General features: G+C 44.8%; 1 protein-coding gene across 12 annotated transcripts in view; it reads left to right on the top strand.

The window, feature by feature from the left end:
* The window catches only part of dlg4b (discs, large homolog 4b (Drosophila)), a 131014-nt gene that overhangs the window by 106934 nt on the left and 10667 nt on the right, over positions 1 to 13413 (top strand). For all 12 annotated transcript variants that reach the window (XM_064329041.1, XM_064329040.1, XM_064329046.1 and 9 more), the window contains 8 exons: positions 842 to 892; positions 3084 to 3208; positions 6044 to 6213; positions 6356 to 6492; positions 8458 to 8602; positions 9109 to 9247; positions 9536 to 9692; positions 13150 to 13252. In XM_064329041.1, the coding sequence (XP_064185111.1) occupies positions 842 to 892; positions 3084 to 3208; positions 6044 to 6213; positions 6356 to 6492; positions 8458 to 8602; positions 9109 to 9247; positions 9536 to 9692; positions 13150 to 13252 (1027 nt within the window). The remainder of the gene's footprint in view (positions 1 to 841; positions 893 to 3083; positions 3209 to 6043; positions 6214 to 6355; positions 6493 to 8457; positions 8603 to 9108; positions 9248 to 9535; positions 9693 to 13149; positions 13253 to 13413) is intronic.

Genomic DNA, 13413 nt, shown 5'->3' with positions numbered 1-13413 from the left:
TGCTCTCCATTTATTTAACCATCTGTCTTTCTGTCTGTCACATCCCTTCATCCAGGTGTCTGAAGCTGCAGAACCAGCATTCTCATTCTCTGTCACTGTGCCCTGTTTTCTCTCTTTCTCTCTCCCTCTCTCTCTCTCTATCTATCTCTCCCTCTCTCTTTTTCTCTCTCACTCTCTCTAGCTTTCCCTCTCTTTTACTCTCTCTGTCTCTCTCTTCCTTTCTCTTCTTCTCTCTCTGTCTCACTCTCCCTCTCTCTCTGTCTCTCTCTCTCTCTCAGTCTGAAGCGTGAGGTCTCTCTGCTCCTCCGTGGTGGCCCTTCTCAGTGGTGTTCAGTAGAGTATAAGAGCTGTATATGGGTATATGTGCTGTAGTATATACGTGTATGTGCGGTATACGTTTGGCGCTGGCGTGTCGTAACTCCTAAGCAGGCAGGAGGGCTCTCTGCGCCAGCGGCCGTGCTGTGTGTCACATGACCAACGCGGGATTTTCCATGCACTGTGCTGGTCAGGACTGTTTATATATGTTAGAGTGTGTGTGTGTGTGTTTGTGTGGGGTCAGTGCTCCAGGGAGCTGTTTATATGGTGTCTGGTTCTGTGTCCTCCTCTATCCCACACTCCCCAGTGGGGAAAAATTCAGAAGGACCCCTGTGCTAATGATGGTGTTTCATCTCTCTTCATTTCTTTCTCCATCTCCAATTTTTCCTTTACTCTTTTTCCAACACTCTGACTCGTACTCTTTCTTCCTTTCTCACTTTTTCTCGTTTTTGCTTTTGTTCTCTCGCCCACTCCTTCATTTCATTCCATTCTTTCTCCGCCTCATCATCTTTCTCTTCTCTCTCAGGTGAATGGTACAGATGGAGAAGTGGAGTATGAAGAGATCACATTGGAGAGGGTGAGATTTTTCTGACTTCTTCTCATTTGCTTATGCTCCTGATGAAAGCGCCAAAATGATGGAACACAAATATTGATCGAAATTTCAGCGCCTGTGGGGAAGCAGCTTCAATAATGTATCAGAATAATGCTTACCTCTACCGTGCATCAAGTTCCCAGATGACAGTCGTACTAAAGATAACACAAGTAATACTCAATACAAAAACAATTTGTTTGCCTGTTATCGAGTCAATAGACTGCTTTTTAATGCTGATAAAACATCATGGCTAAAGAAAGCAATACTTCAAACCTAGCTTACCACCTCCATGGGTGCCATCCCCTATTTCATGCTAGTATAGAACAAGAAAGTGATTTGACTTCTTCACGAAACAATTTTATTGTTACTAGGGAAGTAAGTGATCAAGTATAAAATTCAACTCCAACTGCTGGTTCTACTTTTTATATTTGTGTGCGGCATTCTTAGCCAGCCCCTTCTTGAAAAAGATGACATTTCAATGTGGCTCATTCCTGAATGAATAAAGGAAAAAAAAAGATAACAATGTGATATAATTCCGTGATTCTCATTCTGTAAGAGGTTTGGCATTTTACTTTTATGCTTATTTCTGCCAATTCACTAGTTCACTTTGTGGAGCTTTTTAAAATATAATTTCAGTTCTGGTGTGTGGTTTTGATTTGCCCACTTTGATTGACAGTTTTTGTGTGCAATTAAGATATTTTAGACACTTAGAAATGTTTTTGACAACCTGCGGGCTTTGTAATGGCTAGTACTGGGGGAAATGCAAATAAATAACACCAAAGCAGCTTGCACAGGAAGTGAACAAGCTTTGATAAAATCAGTTGTTGAAATGTTGTCAATGCGGTGAAGAAAAGTTTGCATCTCATTGAAAACGATTGCCATCTAGTATGCAGATCTTGGAACGTTGGAGGTTTCGCAGCTTCAGTTTATTGTTTCATGGCTTATTTAATCCATATTTGGCTTTTCTTGTAGTTTCAAATCCCCCAGATATCTGGGTTTAACATGAAAGAATTCTCTTTGTTTCAGATCATTTATTCAGAATTTATTTCAGTCTCCCAAATGAAAATTTTTTTTATAGATCATGTATGATTATGCAATTGGACTTTTTTTTCTTTTAGAACAAACCTACGTGTGCTATTACTGGATTTAAAATGAATGACACCTTACCTGCTAAATTTAGCTGTACTCTGCTCTGCTTGTGGAGAGAACAAAACACTAGTACTTCAGTTCCCTGTAAAATGATACGATACCATGACTGCTCCCGCCCTCCCCATAATACATTACAGAATACCTTTTAAATTTGACATCTCTACTTTGTGATGACTACTACCAGAATATGTATTCGTGAGAAAGAGAGTCTCTGCCAAAATGCTTTTTTCAAATGTTTCTCATTGATCTTCGCCACGGATGAGTGCTTAACATTCGCTTAATGTTCCTTAGACCTTGTACGGTGTTACCTGCTGTTTTGGCAACCCTAGCACTGATAGATACAGGATCAAGGTTCATAGTGGTTGTCTGACCCTGGATCAGTGTGCAGCACCTCAATCCCAGACTAGTAAAATGTTTTTTTTCGTGGCTGACCATCAGGCACATACTTCAGCCAGGGTCTGTCTGAGTTTAAAGCAATGTGTTCAGCTGCTATTGGCTAATATAATATGATCTCTCCATTCACTTGATGTCTAATACCCATGATGCAGGCTCCATGCTTGCTGGATTATGACATCACCACACATTAGGTTTTGGGTTCGTTCAGAATTTAATTGGAATTTGAATTAAAACTGCATGATACATAATTGGTTTTTGCACTGGAATGACAGTAAATAGACCCTGTATACAATATCAATATGTGTATATATTACACCATGAACAAACACTCTGAACTGAGCAGTTGCATCATATAGACGTGACTCAACAGGCTTTCTTTTGCCCTCCATTACAACCACTTCATTTACACACCATGACCTGATGCAGTCACTGCTGACACTCCATGTATGACCCCAGTGAGTACTAATGTGTGAACAGGAGCTAAATTAGCACATTTATCTGTCTCTCACTTTCTGTTTTATGTTTTGTGTGTCTGCGCTCATGCATGTGTGTCTGCTTGCGTGCGTGCGTCCGTGCGTGTGTGTGTGTGTGTGGATGCGTGTGTGTGTTGTATGTGTGCCTGCACACGCAGGGGAACTCAGGTCTGGGCTTCAGCATTGCTGGAGGGACAGATAACCCCCACGTGGGTGATGATCCCAGCATCTTCATCACCAAAATCATTCCTGGGGGCGCGGCCGCCCAGGATGGCAGACTCAGGTATGTCACAGCACCTCCTCTCCTTCATACGTCTGCTGGAGGAAAACTTTACATTGACTGCAGAATTCATTTTGATTAAGTGTTATACTGGTCTTCCCTGTTCTGTTGTTGTGCTGGCTATTAAAATGTAAGTCCAGGGACTCAAAATATTGGATTCCAAAATATTGGAAATAATGCTTGAGGAAACTGCCATCACACAACAACAGAACTGGTACCCGATTTTTCATGATTATACATTATGGAGCTACTTGTATGAATGTTAATATTAGCGTCCATATTATAAACCCTTGCTCTGTCATACATTGATAATTAGTATAGAATTGCACAAGGAATCCTCTCAACCCTGTCCAACATGGGAGCTTGCCAGTACTGTCATACACACGTTCAGCCACTGACCTCTTCACTGGCCGACAGCTTTTTTCTCTGTAATTTTGCACCAAAAATTTGCTCCGGTCAACTGTCCAGTCACACTTACATTATGTTCTGGTTTCAACAACGGCAGTATCTAACTTACTGTAGTTTGTTGAATTTTTTGCATTTGCAGGTATATAGATCTCAAAATATTTAGTAATACAACTTTTTCAGTATTTAGTCATTACTTTGTCCATGGCTAAATATACACAGAATATAAGCAGAAATAATTGGACAGATAATGACATAAATATCAAGGTGACCGTATGACTGTGTTGATTAAAATCAAGGAGTTAATACAGAAAAGGTACAGCGTGTTTCCCAGCTGGATCTGACTGACACCCCTCCAGTACACACCTGCGTCTGTGCACTGGAAGCTGGGCTAGCTCTGCAGCCTCAGGCAGTGGAGCATCTGCACTGTGCAGTACACAGTCACAATTCCCCCTAATTACCCAACTTTATCCCCAAACCTGGCGACAGCTCTGACTCTGTAAACTGATTCTGAACTTAATGATAAGAGCTCAGGCTCTTTAAACAGGTTCTTATATTCATAATTAAGGAGCTTTTTTCAGAATGCACTTGTGGCTGGTATGGGGGGGGGGGCGGTGTTGGTTTTAAGGTGCTTGGGTGAAGTTCACTGGATGTGTCTGCTGCTGCTGGAAGGTTCTGGCTTTCAGACACTGAGGTGAGAACACAGGGAAGGCAGACTTGCTTTCCTCGCATTAAACCTTCATTCCACTTCTCCTTCCTCTCTGCTTAAATTCTCCTTTTCCCCATTCTCTCTCTACAGCAAATACCATTCCTTTTAATGGCGTTGCTTGCATTGTCCCTATTGTACTGTATAGTTATTGTAAAGTTATATGCATTGTTCAATACAACATAAGTCGAACATGCATGAATTGACTGCATTTTTGGGTGACTTGTGTGCATCAAAGAGTAGTACCATTTTTGGTTCATAAATATAGCTGTTGATACACTTTTCTGAAGCTGGAGTGTGCTGTGAATGTTTGCTGAAAGTATCGGAAGCAGATTAAAAGTCAGATGGACCTGTGGCTGATTTAGTGGTCGTCATTGTAATTCATTGTGTTGTCCACAAAATGATGTTGCTAAAGCATTTAGATTACAAAGTCGACAAACAACAAATATGAACAACAACATCTGTGTAGAATGACGCGTGTGTGCCTCCCCCTCCCTTTCTCCTCCATCCCCTCCCCTCGTCCGTTCCGTGGTCACCTGAGGATGGACGTCTCGCTGACGCGCCGCGACTCCGCCCTTCCCCCCCGTCTCCACGGGGGCAAACGTGCCGCCCCTGCCGCCGATAACCCCCCCGCCCCAGACTTCAGACTGCGTTAACGCAGGCCGGCCCTTTCAGAGAAGAGGCCGACAGTCACAGCCCGGTCAGAGAGAGAGAGGGAGAGAGAGAGGGAGAGAGGGAGAGAGAGGGAGAGGGAGAGGGAGGGAGAGAGGGAGAGAGGGAGGGAGAGAGGGAGATAGGGAGAGAGGGAGAGAGAGAGAGAGGGAGAGAGGGAGCGCATGAGAATAAACAGCCGGGGCTAAATATAACCGGCCCTCAGCTCCGCTCTTCAAAGGGCTCAGGCTGAGCCTCTGTTTACCTCTCTCCCAGCCTCCCCTCCTCCGCCGTTCCAGGGAGAACAATTAAACGGGAGCTGTGAGGAAAAAGTTTGGGGACCAGCGTTCAGTGTTCAGTGTTCAGTGTTCAGTGTTCAGTGTTCAGCGTTCAGCGTTCTGCGCCAGGCCCCTGCTCAGCGGCTACCGGGCCCTTTCCGAAAACGCGCTTTTTAGATGTTTATCTGATACCCGTAAAAATTCTTAATAGCTTAATCCGCGCACTAGATCAGACCTTGATTTTGTGCTCATAGAAGGCAATAGATTACTCTGTGTTTGTGAAACATCTGCTGATGGAAAATCTGCTTTGATCCACTTAAAGCCTGGGTCTGTGTATAGAAGAGCAACCATAAAATATTCTGCTTCAAAGAATAAACTATTCATAAGCAGAAACATACTTGGAAAAACATTATACTTATGAGGTGAACGTACTCTATTTGATGTTCAGAACATGAAATTGTGCATTTGTGGTAAAAAAATATATATTAAAATTCTCACAGTGTGTTGTTTGAAGGATGAAGAAAGAATGCAAGATCTCTAGTGATGAAGCTGTTTCTCCCTCAACTCCTCTCATTCCCTGACTGCTGCTTCCTGAAGGACTGTTTCCATCTTTCATTTTAATGGTTACTTCACTTAAGGGATAAATTGGTTTAGGTTTTAGATGGGAACTCTGTGTACTTGCCTCTGTATCCATTAATAAGCTTTCTGTGTGTAAAGTGCATGTGCTCAAAACCTGCTGCTCATTTGTATTCACACGGGCTTGCGTTTTAAACCCCTCCCTCTGTCACCGTCCGTCAGGGTGAATGACAGCATCCTGTTTGTGAACGACGTGGACGTGCGGGAGGTGACGCACAGCCTGGCCGTGGAGGCGCTGAAGGAGGCCGGCGCCATCGTCCGGCTCTACGTCCTGCGCCGAAAACCCGCGGCGGAGAAAGTCACCGAGATCAAACTGATCAAGGGCCCCAAAGGTGAGCGCGGGGGGAGGGGCTGCGCGGCACTGTGACTGCGCGAGGCTCTGTTCTCTGTTTTCACTGACTGTAAGTCTGCCAGACCGCCGATGAGCACTGAGAGAGCGCCGTCTGTCTGTCTGTCTGCCTGTCTGTCTCTCAGGCCTGGGCTTCAGTATAGCTGGAGGCGTTGGGAACCAGCACGTACCCGGAGACAACAGCATCTACGTCACCAAGATCATCGAGGGCGGGGCCGCACACAAGGATGGGCGGCTACAGATTGGAGACAAAATACTGGCTGTGAGTCAGCGCACGCACGCACGCGCACACACACACACACACACACACACACAAACACACACTTACGCAAGCACACAAACACACATACAAACACACACATACACACACACACACACACACTTACGCATACACACACACACACACACACACACACACACACACATACACACACAAACACACACGCAAGCACACGAACACACACACAAACACACACATACACACACACACTTACACATACACATGCAGACACACACACACACACACACACACATACACAAACACACACACACACACACACACACACACACACACACACTCACGCTCACTACAGGTACACCCTAATACTGGAGACCTGACCAGAGAGCCGGGTATAAAGACTTGTTTCGGTCTGGGTGCGTGACTGTACGGCCAGGGTATGTGCTGCAGATGGTGGGTAGGTACTGTACAGCTGATATACTGGACAGAATCTGTGAGGATCTGGCTGCTTCTCATTTTATTCTGCAAAAGACAAAGCATTTGGCAGTCTCCTTATTTCAGTCAGCCAAATCATTTCATTTCAACTCAACAAACTGCCACACACCTCACTTCATATAACTGTTATTAGTGAGATTGTGAATAGTGATAAAAAAGAGGGTCTTAAATCAAGATGGAACTTCTCTTTTGCAACATAAAACGCAAATTAGGACAGGAAGCAAGCGAAAGTCAGCAGGTAATTCCTCAATGTGTAGTGTTTCGGTCATTGTTGAAAAGAATGATGAAAAATTGATGCAGGAAATTGTAGCAGCCTGTAACATTTTAAAACCTTGATTATACTGTATATTTGTTATTGAACGCTGTTGTGAAGGTGATTTGGCTGCCATGTCTGATTCACTTTCTAATCTAAAGCATCCTAATTTGCTTGTGACTCGCGTGTTTTCGAGGTTTTCGTTGATGCCACGTGATTATTCAGCACCAGCTGAGAGTGTGTAATGTTTAGCCGGTCTAAAATTATGTCCAGTTATTTGTCGGCTAGGTAGGCTGCTCGCGTTAAGCTGTACATTTTCTGTGGGCTCATGCTATGCTGCGTTTCCCACGCAGGTTGGGTTGCGCCAGGTCTGATCTGAATCTGTACAGGATCTGGTTGTCTATGGGTCTGTTCCGGTTTGGGTCTGCTTGCGTTTTGGGTCGCTGTCATTTGAAAATTAATTTATTCACTTTGCCATCGTGGAGGAAGTCTACTGATCCAAATTGGATCAGGCAACCTTTAACACGTACACACGCGTACAGAGACACCACCCGCCTACATACACAAACAAGCGGGCATGCACACATACACCCATGCACAAACACTCCCAGCACCTGTGTTCACTCAGGCATTAACACAAACGAATGCTCACATGCTCTCAATCGATCACATCCAAAAAAAAAACCCCATAAATAGAACCTACGTCTGTAATCCTTCACTTGGCTTTTAATGGAACCAGAGTGAATGGCCAGGCCATCGAAAGTATGCAGTGATGAATAGCAGTTAGAGTGAAAATGGTCCTGAACACTTATGCTGCAATGCTGCCCTCTGCAGTTCATATTGGGAACACACATGCAAACACGTGCACATAGCAGCAAGTCAATTCCTTTGGAATGTGAAGACCACTGAAATCAATGAATAAATATACATCTTACATAAAGGGACTCTTCATGCAAATATATTTTCATATTGTTGAAAATATGTCAGATATATATATGGAATAGGACCTTGATATTAAAGTGCATAATATAATTTTTAGTGAAAATAGCTTCTCATTGATAGTGCACCACTTGTTTCATTCCATATTGTTTATAAACTGTCAGAACTTATTAGATTTAAAAAAGGGGATGTGTGTGACTTTATAAACAGGAAGGGGATCTGACTAACGCAGTGTCCTCTCAAACCGGATTATGTTGGGTTGGGTGTGTAAGTCCTGTGCCTCTCCACCCCCGTGCTCCCAGGTGAACACAGTGTCTCTGGAGGACGTGATGCACGAGGATGCGGTGGGGGCGTTGAAGAACACGGCGGAGGTGGTGTACCTGAGGGTGGCCAAGCCCACCACCCTGTACCCCACCGACAGCTACAACCCCCCCGACCTCACCAGCTGTGAGTCCTCCCAGCCCCGTGTGTGCGTGTGTGTGTGTGTGGGTGTATTTGCGCATGTGTGTGCCTGCATGCGTGTGCGTGTGCGTGTGTGTGTGTGTGTGTGCTTTTATTTGTGCTTCATTATAAATATTGTACTGTATGAAATATTACAGATGTAGAAAAAAGCCCAGTATTTAGCCACATATCGCTCCTCCTGTTAATGTGATTGTTAAATGCCATTTTTCACATTTGGTCTATGTATAAAATACTGTTACATACATTTATCTATTCGCGAGCATGGTATATGAGGGTATGTATTTTTGTGTTATATATTGTTACACATAACACAAAAATACATTTAGTTTGTTGTTTTTGCAGTAAGCCTTTTGGGTATTTCACTGATTTTGTTTGACCTGCCAGTAAAATTACAAATGAATCAAAGTGAATTGCATTGTACCTTGTTTTAAAATCTCAGGAAATTCCCCATGTCCCCATTTAGTCTTACAAAGCCCTCTTTCACATCGTAGCGTACTCTCCACACATGGACAATGAGATGGGCCATCCCAACTACCTGACCTCGGAATACCCACAAGCCCTCACTCCCACCTCCCCACGCAGGTATTCTCCCATCCCCAAGGGCATGATGGGAGATGATGACATACCAAGGTAGGTCCCTCTCTGTTTACTGATTTATACCCACAGTGTTGTTGGGGAGAGCCTTTTAATGTTCTGTTCCTCATTTTTTTGTACGATACAACTACAAATTCTCTATTTCCCCATCTCTCTCTCTCTCCCGCCCCTCTCCCCATTTCCCTCTTTTCATTGTGTCTTGTGTCCCGCTGCTTCCCCTCTCCTCATCCCTCTTTTCTCACTTCCTTATTGTTTGCACCCTCCCTCTCTCCCTCTCTCCCCCTGCTCCCTCCTTTCTGGCCCCTCTGGCTCTGTCTCCTGCAGGGAGCCCAGGAGGGTTCTCATCCACCGGGGCTCCACGGGGCTGGGCTTCAACATCGTGGGCGGTGAGGATGGCGAGGGCATCTTCATCTCCTTCATCCTGGCGGGGGGGCCGGCCGACCTGAGCGGGGAACTGCGCAAGGGCGACCAGATACTGAGCGTGAGTCTCTCCAAAATCACACCCCCTCCAACACCCCTCCCTCTGTCTGTTTCTTCCTCTTCCATCCTCTGCGATTTACCTTTCCCCAGATCCTTTCTCATCTCTTCTGCCCGACGCCTCTGTGGTTATGCTACGTTTGTCCAGCTCAACAATGAGACAGAATGTCAGTTTTAATACTGTGAAAAGTGTGGCGGTTTACCAGTATGTAAGGTCTGGTATAATTAGCAGTGAACCGTTTGCAGGTCAATCACCTCAGCTGTGTTTCATTTCCTCATGTGCGCCTGAATCTGTGCAAATGCTGCACCATATAGCCACTCCCAGAATCCCTTGCTCCCAGTTTGACTTATGGGGTCTGGCGAAAAGTGGACTGGCTGCTTTGAACATTAGTTTAGCAGAGTCGCTGGTCATTCCTTTGGGGAGAAGCTTGAAGGAGAAGCAAGAGAGTTTTAGGCTATTTTTCCACATGAGCCTGAAGACTGAAGACATTCACAAGCTGAAAGCATATTGTAAACATTAATCACAGTGGGGGTGAATGTGATTTGCCTTTTTCAGGACATATGATGATTCACAATGAGGAACAGCTGACAAGGAGTAGTTGGGACTTAGTGAAAATATTTGAATAGATCCTTTCAAACAAAAGAATCTATTCATAATGAGAATATGAGAACAGTGTCCATCACTTTTCCCTTGGGCCTGTGGGCCTATCTTCCTTCTCAGACCCAGCAGACCCAGCTGTTTGAAAGCTGAATCATGTCTGACTGTCTGTCTGTCTGTCTGTCTTCGAGCATCCATCATCTTCACCCCCCTTAGCATATTGAGTCTTCAACCTCATGCAATCTCCCTCTCTCTCTCTCTCTCTCTCTCTCTCACTCGCTCTCTCCCCCTCTCTCCTCTTTCCTTCTCACGGTTTGAAACAAAAACAGGGGGTCAGCATACTGAACGGGGTTATCTCAGTGCTCCCGTGGTTTGAATCCGCATACTACAAAGTACAAACGGAATAAAAACAGACATGGTGTATTTGGGGTGCAGTTTGAGTTTGTGTGGCTGATGAGGGGGGTTGTGAGATCACATTGCCATGATTGGGGGGGGGGGGTCAGAGGTGTGCTTGATGATTTTTGACCAGGTTTTATTTATTGTTTATGTTGTTTTTGGTTTGATGCTGTGTGTATTGATCCGGTGGGGTTTTTTGTTTGTTTTTTTATTTTTTATGTTATTCTAGTGTAATGATTTAGCTGTGATGTTTTAATGAAGGGAAATTGAAGTCTGTCTCTCTCTCCCTCCCTCCTCCCTCTCTCTTTCTCTGTTTCTCTCCCTCTCGCCTTCTCACTGTTCGGAACTGGGAACTTTTCCCTAGCTTTTTCCCACTTTTAAAACCACTTTCACTAGCATTTGAGCCAACTCCTCCCTGGCACAAAAAGGTGTCAGTGTGTACGACTTCTACACACTGGTGCTTTTTCTTCGGCCCCATCCCCTTCCTTTCCCCTCCCCCCCCCCCCATACGCTCCATCATCCCCTCCGATCTCCATTACCACATCGCTCCCCCCCCCCTCCTTCATCCTGTCCTTCTATCACCCCATCAATCTCCGCAGCGGCGCTCACGGAGTCATTAAAGAAAGGCCCCCACACCAGCTGTGGGGTCGGTTCCAAACGCTCGCTCCGTAATTGGTGCGGCTGATTTACGGTCCCAATTAAACCAAGGTCATGCCAACCACTGTATTTCCCAGGTTTATGACCGCGCGGTCCACGGAAGTGGCTTTTTTTTAATGAGGAATGGTGACCATGGCGTGAGACATGTCTGCATCGCTACATTAATAATCACAACGTGGCGTCCACCAATAGCACGCCGCCGTAAATTCATAACTGAGGTGTTGCCGTGAATGCAATTTAGACTGTGGGAAATGATGCCCCTGTTGACTCTCTGACCCTGCCCACCCCCCACCTCTCTCTGGTGTCAGGTGAATTTAATGTTGACCCCTCCCCCATCTCTCACTTTCTCCATGACACTCTCTGTAGATTTACTCTCCTCAAATTCCGTTTCAAAGTTCTTTATTGGAAATGAAATTGTGGCTAATAGCAGTTAGCAGTGAAGTCATATGATAACAAAAGGTCAACCCATTATTGTTCATTCGAACTTAATGGAGCAGTAACTATTGCAACTATGATAATTACCAAAGCGACCCAAATGATATAAGTTATATAAAAGCTGGTAATTGGCACGCAATTCCCTAATGCTGTCATTTTTACACATTTCTTTGAGGGCAGTAAGCTTCAGGCTGTTCTCTGAAAATGGCCTGTCCCTTAGTGTCTTACAATGTCCAGTTCTCATAATAGGTTTTTGGCACTTGAAATAATGTGAATCAGTTTTTAGTTCAGCATACCGTGCCAAGCTCACATTGAGTCAGTGGCCTTCACGAGGTAGTGACTTGTCCTGTTCATCCAACCAAAGTTTCGCAGAACAACTTAGATGCCTTTTAATGGCTCCTAATCATTTGAATTGTTTCTTCTTGCCAGCATCCCCCAGTTCATGCCATTGCTCAGTGCCTCAGTGATCTCTTAGGTGGCATAAGGCCGGTTATAGTGCTGCCAACTGCTGCAAATGTCCGTTTGGAAGACAGTCTGTACTTTTTCCCCCTTTCTGTAGATGTCTCAGTGTTTGGCCATGATGAGCTTTTTTATAGAAAGCTGGCAGAACTTGTGTGTATTTACTGCATTGCAGGAGGAGGAAGCACATCTCTTGTCTCACGGTGATGACTGAATCTGTTTTGCATTGGGTTCCAGGTTCACCTGCGTTGACCTTCTTTAACGGCTCCATTTTGACTGGTGCATCTGTGTCTGGGTCAGATTTGTGCCAGATTTGTGTCTCTGACAGTGAGGAGGCTTTTTGCTGAATTGAGATCTTTTTATAATATGCATTGCTGGAATAGTGGTGATCTCATGTTGGTTACAGCTCGGTCAAATTCTGCTGTAAAAGATGCATTTCCTGGCCATATTCAAGATTAGTTACACAGATTTGTAAACCTACACATTGAGTCTTAGTTTTGGTCAAATCTAAGTTTATTGTCACTTTCATGAGTATTTATCTCTTCTGCAGTGTGGCTTGATCGTATGGCTGGGTGTGACTCTCTGGCTGTACTTAGAGTTAAAAATGAGTCAAGGATGTCCTGTCCACTGTTCTTCCTCTTTCAATCTCTCTTTCTCGCTCTCTCTCACTGTGACTGTATGCTGACCTGCTCTGTCTCTCTCTCTCTCTCTCTCTCTCTCTCTCTCTCTCTTACTTGCTGTGCCTGCTCTCTCTCTCTCTCTCTCTCTGTCCTCTCTCTCTCTTTCTCTCTTCTCTCCTCTCTCCCTCTCTCCTCATCTCCTCTCCCCTCTCTCTCTCTCTCTCCCTCTCTCTCTCTCTCTCTCTCTCTCTCTCTCTCTCTCTGTGACTGTGCACTGACCCGCTCTGTCTCTGCAGGTTAATGGAGTGGACCTTCGGCATGCCACACATGAGCAGGCTGCTGCTGCACTGAAGAACGCCGGACAAACTGTCACCATCATCGCCCAGTACAGACCCGAGGGTCAGTCCAATACAGCACAGCACAGACAAGCTGGACATACAGTACAGACAATATACACACAATAAAATACAAACCAGCCCAGTACTCCACAATACAGACCAGCTGAGCATGCAGCACAGACAATTTACACACAATAAAATACAAACAAACACAATCACAAA

The sequence above is a fragment of the Anguilla rostrata genome, chromosome 3 (genome assembly GCF_018555375.3).
Source record: "Anguilla rostrata isolate EN2019 chromosome 3, ASM1855537v3, whole genome shotgun sequence".
Taxonomy (NCBI): domain Eukaryota; kingdom Metazoa; phylum Chordata; class Actinopteri; order Anguilliformes; family Anguillidae; genus Anguilla; species Anguilla rostrata.
Note: the sequence above shows the minus strand (reverse complement) of the source record. Positions and strands in the feature narration are given on the sequence as shown.